At 43.5% G+C, this 12,188-nt stretch overlaps 1 protein-coding gene across 2 annotated transcripts in view; it reads left to right on the top strand.

Moving 5' to 3' along the window:
* The window catches only part of sfl (N-deacetylase and N-sulfotransferase sfl), a 755,463-nt gene that overhangs the window by 558,020 nt on the left and 185,255 nt on the right, over positions 1-12,188 (top strand). For both annotated transcript variants that reach the window (XM_033485087.2, XM_033485086.2), the window contains one exon: positions 1,691-3,292. In XM_033485087.2, the coding sequence (XP_033340978.1) occupies positions 3,120-3,292 (173 nt within the window). In that variant the 5' untranslated portion in view covers positions 1,691-3,119. The remainder of the gene's footprint in view (positions 1-1,690; positions 3,293-12,188) is intronic.

Below are 12,188 nucleotides of genomic sequence, written 5' to 3'. Positions count from 1 at the left end.
GAATACAGTGAGACATTAAAAATCCCGAGAAATAAACAAGAACATTGTAGACAATTTTCGCTATTGCTATTAGGGTTGAATACAGCGGAACATTAAAAACCTAAAAAGCTAAATAAAGATATTGTTGACAATACTGATTAAAATAGGGGTTGAATATAGCGAAACAAAACTAAAAACTAAATAAGAATATTTTCTACAATCTTCGTTATTAGCATAAGGGTTGAATACAGCGAAACATTAAAAATCCTAAAAACTAATCGAGAACATCGCCGTCAACTTTGATCGTTAACATAATCGTCGAATACAACGAACATTAAAAATCCTAAAAGCTAAATAAAAATATTGTTGATAATTCTGGGTGTTACCACTTTATCGACCGCTAGCCTATTTATCGGCTTTTCGATTGCCAATGTTTATCGATCGCTAGCCTATTAATCGGCTTTTCGATTGCCAATGCTTATCGACCGATAGCCTATTAATCGACTTTTAGCTATCGACGGTTTTCGCTTCTTTACTGTTTTGTTAGTAGCTGACCTCCTGTATGCTGACCTCCCCATATCCTTATGAATTATAATTATAATAATTATTATTATTTATTATTATTTTTAAAGGAATAAGCACAACACAATGAATAGCGAAAATTTAGCCGGTACTGGGAGCAAATGCGCGCGCGACTAAGCCAGTCCTTACTGAGTGGCAGCCTCAACCACGACCGGACGATAAAGTGTTAAGATAAGGGTTGAATACAACGAAACATTAAAAACCCTGAAAACTAAACAAGAATATTTTCGACAATCTCCGTTATTAGCATAAGGGTTGAATACAGCGAAACATTAGAAACCCTAAAAACTAACCTTAACATCGCCGTCAATTCTGCTCGTTAACATAATCGTCGAATACAACGAACATTAAAAACCCTAAAAGCTAAATAAAAATATTGTTGACAATTCTGGTTGTTAAGATAAGGGTTGAATACAGCGAAGCATTAAAATCCCTAAAAACTAAACAAGAACATCGTCGGTAATTCTGACTCTTAACATAAGGGTTAAATACAGCGAAACATTGAAAACCCTAAAAACTAACCTTAACATCGCCGTCAATTCTGCTCATTAACACAATCGTCGAGTACAACGAACATTAAAAACCCTTAAAAACTAATCTTGAACAACGTCGGACAATTTTGATCATCGCCGCAAACAAAAACGAACCCAGTTAATTCCCGGGTAAGCAGCTGTCGCCAAAAACCAACGTCGAGCAGCCGAGCAAAAAATCGGAATCTCGCTGAGTCCGTTTAGCATGGAACAGGGTCCCGTGTCACGGAACGTTTTTCCGATCCGCGGGTCGCCGAAAGGAAAGAGGGTCATCGGAATAACGCGTTCGCGCCGTGACAAACGATCGTGGAGGGGCCATTAAACCAAATATTGTGCCAGGAGCTTAGTCCTTAAGAGGCCCGGAGACACGCGCGGCAGGGGGGAAGGGGGAAGGCCGGGTGATAGGTAGGTAGGGAGGATGGTGAGAGAGAGAGAGAGAGAGAGAGAGAGAGAGAGAGAGAGAGAGCCGGGCCGATGTTGGGCGCGTTTAATTCGGTCGAGGAGGCCAATCGATCACGGCAATCTCCACCCACAAACGACGATTGTCGCATTCGCCTCGCACCCTTCGCTCAACTCGCATTCCCTGTTGACTGTTGCAGGCCCGTGAAACCAGCCAGCCAGGACAACGAGAGATCGATACAGCCGATACAGGGATAACGGTTCGAAAATCGTCCCGGAAGACAGGAAGCATCGCGCACACCAGCTTCGCATCGCCCCTCTAATTGACAGCCTGCGAGAGGGGTGGGGGTGGGTCCGCGATCGCGCATATCGGCTGCAAGCAGTTGGAACACCGCGGGTCTGACGGGGGACAAAGGCCGGGGGCAGGGTGAACCGAGACGGAGCAGGAAAGAGGAAGAGAAATCGAGTCGTCGAACGAGAGAGCGTGAGAGAGAAAGATCGACAGAGGGGAAGAGAGGGAAGCAGAGAGAGAGAACGAAAGAGGAAAACAGAGGCGGCGGCGGACGAAATTTACGAGTGGGTTCGCTCGCTTGCCTAAGGTGTGTTTGGGCCAGTCTCGCCGGTAACGAATGGCCCAGCCGTAAAGCCAGCTTACGTTGGAACGACACCGGAAGTAGCCGCCGGATTTCCGCGGGCCGCGAGGAAGCCAGATCCGCGGACGTTTCGGCCGAACGGAGACGAAGGATTCCGGTTGATCGGCGTTCACCTGGAAGGCACACCGTCGAATGCACCCTCTCGCTGTGTGTGTGTGTGTGTCATTCCTCTCTGGTTTCCTCTCGATCCACGGGATCGCGATCGCATTGGGTAGGGCCCCGACCGAGGATAATGTCGAACGGCCGACGCGAGAGCAGCCATTGAGAAGACAGCGAGCGCCAGGCCCCCTCCGAGCACAATTCGCCCAAATGGGTTAAAGACGACCGGCGCGATGGACGGCGCGACCCCGTGCTGCTCGCAAAATGGTGATCGTGCTGCCCTCCTGGAAACGCAACAAGTGGCGAACAACCGCTCCTTATTGCTGAGCCGCGACCGATGTTAGCCGGGAGAGGGGACAGCGGTTTCGATCCAGGGCCCGTCATCTCCGATCCGAGGGATCTCGTAGCCGTTCCACAGGCCCGCCCCGAGCGCTCGCCAGGTCCCGAGGACGCGAGAATCGCACACTTTCTCACACTCACACGTACACGTACACGGCAGAGTTTGTACATATAGCCGCGCGTATCCCGATATATCGTATATCCCGGTGGTTCCATCGGGGATTCGGGGATCGAGGGAAGCTCGCCGGGCCGATCCGACGCGTTCCAAGATCGCTCGAGGCACCTTGCGAGACTCGAGGATCCGGAGGAGTCGCAGTCCCAGGTCCGCTCTTGATCCCGGATTGATCGAGGAAGGAGCAGATCCGCTCCGTAGCCTAACACCGACATCCTCGAGGATGGGCAGTGCCGATGCCCGGCCAGCGAAACTTCCCAGGAGTCACGGAGGGTTCCCGGCGCCGCTGCGATCGGAATCGCCGCAAGGCTGAGAGGGAAGATCCAGGGCTAATCTGAGAGGCATCGGTCGCCGTCGGATGAGACGATGGTGATGAAGATCTCCGCGGTCGAGGCTGGCGTTCCCTTGTTAAGCGCCGTCGGTCCCCGCTGCGTCGTTAAGCAGGCCACGGTCAAGAGATGCGTCGCGGCCCTGCTGCTCGTCTCCGTTGCCAGTATTTTTTACTACACGCACTACATCATCAGCAGTCCTCTTGCCAGGTGAGTCCTCTTTCTTGATGTTTTTACACGTGCACGATTCTATCGGGTTCGTTGTACACGCTGACGAGACATCGGACTTTGTTTCTCTGATCGAATCGTATTCGCCTTTTGTACTCTGTTAGGATCACGGGTTTGGTCACTTCTTGATTGTTCATCAGATTTTTGTGTTGTTTTAGACATTGTGTTCAGTTTGACCGATTTGGTGAAAATTATTGTTCTTATTATTAATGTTTGTTTCTTTTCTCTTTTTATTATCATCTAATTGATAGCATTGTCATTATCATCGTAATCATTATTATCATTATTTTATCTCTTTTTGCACTATATATTTATCTTTTGTAAATATGTATATATAATAATAATAATAATTATTATTATTATTTTATTGTTATGAGTAAATAGATAAATATATATATAGACAGAGAAAATGGCTGGTAAAAGTGTTCTAGTAAAAAGTTACCTAAGATTTACATAAGATAAATATATACATATATACATATATACATATACATAAGTAAATGGAAAAAATAAATATATATAAATAAATAGAAAAAATAAAGGAACCCTTTTCGAGGCTCCGGCTTTTCACAAATCACGACAATCGTCGTCTAACTGCCTAACATCTCTTTAACCCTTTAACGTACAATTTTCATCGCAATTCCTGCGATTAGAAAATTTTCGATCGCAATTAATTTCTCCAAAGAAAGAAAACAAAAATTGACGTTTTTATCGCGTTCCTAAATTTACACTCGAATGCCGAAATATTAACGACAACACGATCAGAATTTTATTCCAATTTTAAGAAGAACGAAATCACATCGATTAATCAGTGGATTATTCATAGAAATTTTCATCGCGAGGAAACATTGCGTTTTCGCGGAAACGATCGAATTACGATCGCGCTACGAGGGACTTTTCGGACAACTACGTATTAAGATATCGAGCAATTAGTTCTACGTGGAATCGATAGGATTGTACCGTGATCGCGATATGTATCCCGTTTGAATTCCATTAATGCGAGAGTCCTCGGCGCGCGGCGTTTTCTTATCGCCGTTTCTGGCCGAGATGTTCGATCGCGTATCTGGCTAATAAATTCCACGCGGCACAATTAACAGAAGTCTTTGTTCCGTACGTGTTCTCCATCGATTACGCGTAACAGACCGTTCCGTGCGTGGCAAACGTAATTTTATTACTGGAGAACATGGAATCCCGTGGCCAGATTAACGAGCCCCGATACACGTCACATTTTCCACCGGCGAAACTGCTCCATTGGTCGCGGCCACCCCCGCATATTTTAACCGGGGATACGCGGGTAAAAATTCAACGAATACCAGAGCTGGACATTATTCGGATTGTTTCGAACGTATGTTTATCCAAGATAATTGTTCGAACGAATTCCTTTCGGCCGGATATTTTATTTCCTCGTAAATTATTTTACCTATTTAATTCTTCGTTCGAGTAATTCGAAGAATTCTTCGCTCAAATAATTTTGGATTCAAATGATTTTGAAAGATCGTTTAATCGAACAATTTATTGATCAAACAATTCGAATAATTTCTTATTCGAATATTTCGAGAAAGTAGTACGTAAAATACTGTACGAATAAATTCTTACTCGACTAAAATCATATCCGAATGAATTCTGATTCGAATAAAATTGTATTCGGCTAAATTGTTGTCTCGATCGATTTTTCTTCGATCGAATGTTCGTTGCATAGAATGAAAATTTCGTCGGATAGAGTTGTATTCGTTAGTCCGTCTCTTCTATCCGAATAAAATTTTGCCAAATTCTTCGTTCGAGTAATTCGAAGAATTCTTCGCTCAAATAATTTTTGATTCAAATGATTTGAAAGAGATCGTTTAATCGAACAATTTATTGATCAAATAATTCGGATAATTTCTTATTCGAATAATTCGAGAAAGTCGTATATTAAATATTATACGAATAAATCCTTACTCGATTAAAATCATATCCGAACGAATTCTTATTCGAATAAAATTGTATTCGGCTAAATTGTTGTCTCGATCAATTTTTCTTCGATCGAATGTTCGTTGCATAGAATGAAAATTCCGTCGGATAGAGTTGTATTCATTAGTCTGTCTCTTCTATCCGAATAAAATTTTACCAAACTTTGACACGACAGCTATCCCCGCGGATCTCGATTCTCGTTTTTCCGCGTCGACGTGCGCGCCCCCTCTGTCCGTTCTCCCCGCGAAAAGCCGTCTTTTATACAATATAATTCCGCGTTCCGCGCGGACGAATTATCGGACATTGTTAATTCCGAAGCGGGCTCCGGTCCGCGCCGCGCCGGGTAATTCGAGGAGTTTTTCATCGAAATCATCGAGCCATCGAGCCGCGAATCGGTCCCAATTGATTTCGCCGCTCGCTTTGCAAAGGACAAGCAGCAGGCAGAGCGCCGGGCCTGGGCGAAATCATGCATCGTATCTGCAAACAGGCAATCAGTTCGCAAATAAGTGAAAGCCGTGCTCTCTCCCGCGTTTATAGATCCGCCCGTTTGACCCCGCGCCGCGATCGCTCGCAAATGATTTCAGCGAAATGCCTGTAATTAAATTGGGTACCCCGAGAGAGCCGCGTGACCAGCACCCTCGAAATTTCCAGCCCTTTTGATCGCCGAACTGCGCCGGCCACTCGCGATTCATCGGTCCGATTCTTTCGAGCAAAACAGCTAATTTTGTTACAACTTTTTTATCAACGTCGCGGTCGCCCTCCCGCTCCCCCCACGCTGCACAATGGCTCGAACGGGCGAATCCGGGTGGAAAAAAAGTCCTGCTCGGCGGCAACGCTATTTACTTTGAACCTTTCATTTCCCGTTGATTTTAATCGCAAACGAAATATTTTAATTGCGAAAGTTACAAGACAATTATCTTTCTTGTTGTTGCAATAAAACGTTTCTAATTGCAAAGAATTGAAAGGAAAAATGTTTCGATGAAACTTTTTTCAATGAAAAATTTTCGTTTGCAAGGATTTAAAAGGAACGGTTTTTTAATGAAACATTTTTAACGGCAAAAATCGAAAGGAACGCTTTTAATTGCGAAACTCGGAAGAAACATTTTTTTGATAGAACATTTTCGACAGCGTGAATCAAAAGGGAGAGATTTTTTAATGAAAAATTTTTAATTGCCAAAATTGGAAGAAACATTTTTTAGTAAAACATTTTCGACGGTGAAAATTGAACGGAACATGTTTTAATGAAACATTTTTAATTTGAAACATTAAAAGAAGAATTTTTCTCTCGGTAAATATTCTACGACGAGAATAAATAGAAGATATATTATATATATATATATCTTCTATTTATTCTTGTCGCAGAATATTTTACAATATATAATATGTTATAATATTTAATATTTTATAAGATATCTTCTATTTATTTTCGTCGTAGAATATTTACCGAGAGAAAAATTATATAATATATATTACATAATTTATATATAATATATATATTAATATTAAATAAATAATATATATAATATATCATCTATTTATTCTTGTCGTAGAACATTTACATTTTATACATACATATAATAGAACATATATATTGCTGACATGACTTTTTTCCACCTAGATTGTCGATTTGCTTTTTCGCCGACGGAATATCGACCGGTAAAACCGAAATCGTTCGAAAACCTGCGGAAGCTTTTGATCCAGACTCCACTGGTTTTCCAGCCGATCGGCAATTTGCCCAATTACCCGAATAACATGCATTTGCGGCGTCAACTGCGAATTATCTACGCAACAGGCATTATCTATGTTAAGTAGAAATGATCTGGTTTAGAGGCGCCGTCTATAATTTACGCGGAACTTCGGTCGAACCAGTTAAATCGCGTTTCTCGTAATGCCGGTTGCCAGTTCGCGTCCCTACGGCGCGGCGCGGCGGTGGCCTCCAACACATTCAACATCAAATAACACGTTGTTAGGTAGCAGCGTCTTGCAAACACGAGGCACCTGGGTACGCTACGAAAACACAAGCTCGGGATCCCGAAATTTCCAGTAACCGAATCACATTTGCAACTTCATCTCCTTCCGCAAACACGTTTTCTCGCGTCTCGCGCGCAGTCGATTTCACCGCGGAGGCTCTAAAAAGACAATATTTCTATTTCCCCGAAAGGAAATTGCAAACAATCGATTTTTCCATTCGTTGCTTCACCATTGTTTTATGCGGGCAATCCAACATGAATTGCGCTATTCTGTAATTGTTCTCTTGGATTCTTCTTTTGCGAGGAAACTGTGACGCCTTATGCGATCAGATTTATTAGGTTCATTTGTACAGGTTTATGACAACATTTACAAATTTTTTGGCTTCAGACATGTTAAAAATGATGGCATCGGCTTGCTTTGAAACGTTGGGGAATTTCGAAAAGATAGCGAAAGCAACTAGTGGAACAGAGAAGCAAAAAGTAGATAATTCGAAAAATGGCGATGAATTCAGCGAGGAAAATTATTCTATTCGAACAATTGAATTGGCCGTGTAATAATTCTCCTGAGAGAGAGAAAAAAACGTGAATCGTAGTGTTCTTAGCCTTGGACTGACCAAAGTTCGAAGTTCATTCTCATCCATTCTTATGTATCGGCAAACATAATGAAACTGTTTCAATATTCAGGATAAAACAAACGTTTTATGAATATTCAGGATAAAACAAACATTTTATCAATATTCAGGATGAAACAAATGTTTTATAAATATTCAGGATAAAACAAACATTCTATCAATATTCAGGATAAAACAAACATTCTATCAATATTCAGGTTGAAACAAATGTTTTATAAATATTCAAGATAAAACAAACGTTCTATCAATATTCAGGATAAAACAAACCTTTTATCAATATCCAGGATAAAACGAACATTTCATCAATATTCAGGATAAAACAAACGTTCTATCAATATTCAGGATTAAACAAACCTTTTATCAATATCCAGGATAAAACGAACATTTCATCAATATTCAGGATAAAACAAACGTTCTATCAATATTCAGGATAAAACAAATTAATCAATATTCAGGATAAAATAAACATTCTATCAATATTCAGAGGATAAAACAAACGTTTTATAAATATTCAGGATAAAACAAACGTTTCATCAATATTCAGAATAAAACGAACATCTCAGAATAGAACAAAACTTTTGCATCCGATTTTGTTCACGTCTGCCGCAAACGCATCAAATCCGCAACCCGGTTATCTCGATCCTTCGGCCAGGATCGCGCGATCCGAAACAGTCTGCCATGGTCGTGACAATTAAACGCGAGCGAACAGATTAATTAAGCGAAAGCACAGAGCGTTCTCCACGGCGAACCGTGCAAATTCGTCCGCGAAGAAACGTACGATGGCGAACGGTTCCGCGAGCACGGGTCGACCAAACGAACAACGAAACCGATGCGAAAAATGGGACTTAATCTAAGAAAACTGCGGGTCCAACGAGGATCGAAAGTCCTCGGACATTGCTCTCCGATGTACGTATTCGGTGTTGGTGTGCTAAACGTCGGACTCGGGACCGACCGGCAATCGCAGAGAACGCGGGTTGATCGAGTCCGGTGGAACCTCGCAAGCGGGCTGAAGCAACATCTTATTAAGTCCCGTGGCTGGCCAGCTCGGGAGATGCGCTAGCAGATAGATAAACGCCCGGGGGCACCGTAATATTTGGACGGATGCGACCCCGGCTCGGTCCAATTCCAATCTTCCTCGATCTTCGCCGTGGCTGCTCTCGGTATCGCGGCGAGCCCGGCCCGGCCCGGTCCGCAGTTAATTAGAGAAGACGAATAACCCCACGGGCCGAACGGAGGCGTTCGTCTCGGCTCGATATGGACCCAATCTCGCTCTCGGCCGGGATAACCGGGACTCCACGGCTTCCTCCCTCGCCGCCGATTCTCGCTCGGGAACTGAGAGAGGGAGAGGAGAAAGAGCGAGAGAGAGAGAGAGTGAGAGTGAGCGTCTGTACAGTCGGTTGGAAATCCGGGGTTATTTCGTGGCCGGAGCGTAATTACATCGCGCCAAATTGTTGCTGGCAGTTGTTTGACTGCGCGGTCTCCTCGGGGACCTATATCTTAATTGCGCGATAATATAGCGAGAGCGCCGTGCCGCGCGGCTCGCAGCACACCTTCTCGCCGCGATTCGAAGTTAATTACGCGGTCGGACGTGTTTGCTAACGATCGCGACACGCGCGCCCTTCCCGCCGCGCTCGCGATCGAGAGGACGCTTCCCTCGCAATGACGTTCCGCGAATTCCCTGGACAACCGTTCGCGCGGAATCTACGATCGCCGCCGTTTATGCCGAACATCGTCGACACTTGGAATCGCTCTGTTCGACGCTTGGAATTTCAATCTACGCCGGGCCCTTTCGACTCGTGCGAACTCGCGGCTTCGGATCCTCGTTCGCGCGAAGATGCTAAGTCGCGTCGCTCGGCCGCGTCGCGACGCTGCTAAAAATCGACGCGACGCGAACGCTCTATTTTTATCGACGCGTGCTCCTCTTCGGTATTTTATCAGGCCGAGTATAAGTCACGGGCGCCGATTAATCATCGGTACACCCACGGGTGAGTCACGGCGGCGCAGGAATGTTTTGATATTTGTCGCGCGTCATCTTCGACCGCGAAATCGATCACGCTTCTCTTCCTCGCTTTGTTTCGCGTTCTACGAAGCGGTCTTCCTGGAACTCGACCGCTAAACGATCGACGTTTCAGGGGTTTCTTCGTGGGGAGAACAACGGGATCGGCGAAAGCTCGTATTGTATTTTCGTTCATTTTTTTCGATCGCTTGGTTTATCTTCTACCGCGTGTTTCTTTTTTTGTTTTTGTCGCATCGTTTATTTCGAGAAAAGCAAGTATTCAATGTTGAAGAATAATGGACGTAGCGCGAGCTGTTAATTTATTGGCGTGAAAGGTCTTATTTTCTCTGCCAAAGTTCGTCTTCCTGGAAAAAACGCAGTAATACCCTGTACGCAGTTATCCTATTAACACTAGATTTACGGAACCCGACAAAATGGCGGGTCATTAATTTTTTTTAATTTACGATCATTCCTATCGTAAAGATACATTTATGAGTTATTTAACTCAATTTATTTTTACGGCAAATGTTAATAAATGACACTTGTGTGTGTGTGTGTGTGTGTGTGTGTGTGTGTGTGTGTGTGTGTGTGTGTGTGTGTGTGTGTGCGCGTGCGTGTTAAAAATCAGAATAAATTTCTAATTGTTACTTTTATGAACTAATATCAAACAGCTGTTTTTCGTGCTCCGTAAATTTTGCGTTAATGCGCCAGAATTTTGAGACAATTGAATGTACGAAAATGTGGACAAAAATATAGAAAACTTTGTAATCATTGTAAATCAAGAAAAAATGTTCCGTGGTTTATCGATGCGCGACGTGATCTTGCAAAAAAACATAGTCGACATTTGTTTACTTGTCCGTTTCTTTCCTTTTTGGCACAGAATCGACAATATTGCATTATGTTAACTGCACGTAAGTACAGTAAATTCTCCGTAATTAATTGACGCTCGGATTTTGCACAAAAATAGACAATTTTGGAAGAGGAGATACGATTATCCGAGCCTTGCGTCTCGATTTTATAGTTGTTCACAATCGATAACTTTATAGTCGATTTTATAAATGAGTCACTTAGCATCGACGTAGCAATAAATTACATAGGCGTAGTATCAGCACAGAGAAATTCACAGGAACCCAAAATTTAGCATTTCCAGGAGAAATTACTGTAAAAGGCTCGACATTATAGTTATTCACCATCGGTAACTATAAAAACGAGTCGCTTAGCATCGACATAGCAACAAATTACATAGGCGTAGTATCAGCACAGAGAAATTCACAGGAACCCAAAATTTAGCATTTCCAGGAGAAATTACTGTAAAAGGCTCGACATTATAGTTATTCACCATCGGTAACTATAAAAATGAGTCGCTTAGCATCGACGTATCAATAAATCACATAGGCGTAGTACTAGCACAGAGAAATTCACAGAAACCCGAAATTTGGAATTTCCGGGAGAAATTACTGTAAAAAACTCGATATTACAGTTGTTCACCATCGGTAACTATAAAAACGAGTCGCTTAGCATCGACATAGCAACAAATTACATAGGCGTAGTACTAGCACAGAGAAATTCACAGAAACCCGAAATTTGGAATTTCCGGGAGAAATTACTGTAAAAAGCTCGATATTATAGTTGTTCACCATCGGTAACTATAAAAACGAGTCGCTTAGCATCCACGTATCAATAAATCACATAGGCGTAGTATTAGCACAGAGAAATTCACAGAAACCCAAAATTTGGAATTTCCGGGAGAAATTACTGTAAAAGGCTCAAGCTCTAATAATTATATCTAATAACTCTAACAATTGTATCTCCTCTTCCCAAACTAAATTTACTATACACAGCCGCCTCTATACATTGTTTTCTACGAACACTCGTTCATTGTCCGGTCCAACTCCCTTCCGCTTAGACCAGCGCGATCATGACCGACCCATGAAAGACAGCATTCCAGCCTAACGCAAAATTCTCGACCGATCCATCGAGGTTAGCCGTCGAGACCGCGAGCAAAGCGTCGTTCCGCGAGATCCGCAGGTCCGAAAAAGGCGAAGGCGATAGCGGACCGTCGAAGGCGCGAGACAGTGGCGATAAATAATCCACGGGTGGTCTTGGTGCTCGGAGCGATCGGTGTTGTCCTGTTATCGATCGTGGCTAATAAATAGGGCGGCGGCATCGCCGCGCGGGACAATTAAGAAGGCCTGAGTCACACCGGCTAGATGGCCGGCTCTATTTCGTAGGTGACACACGGTTTGTGTGATTCAGAGAGTGTATCGGGTCCGGGTCCGGGCCGGCTGGCAAGCCTCGAAGGCAATAGAGGGAACCGAGGGATCGAGGAG

The sequence above is a fragment of the Megalopta genalis genome, chromosome 12 (assembly GCF_051020955.1).
Source record: "Megalopta genalis isolate 19385.01 chromosome 12, iyMegGena1_principal, whole genome shotgun sequence".
NCBI lineage: Eukaryota > Metazoa > Arthropoda > Insecta > Hymenoptera > Halictidae > Megalopta > Megalopta genalis.
This window is presented reverse-complemented; position numbering and strand designations above follow the sequence as displayed.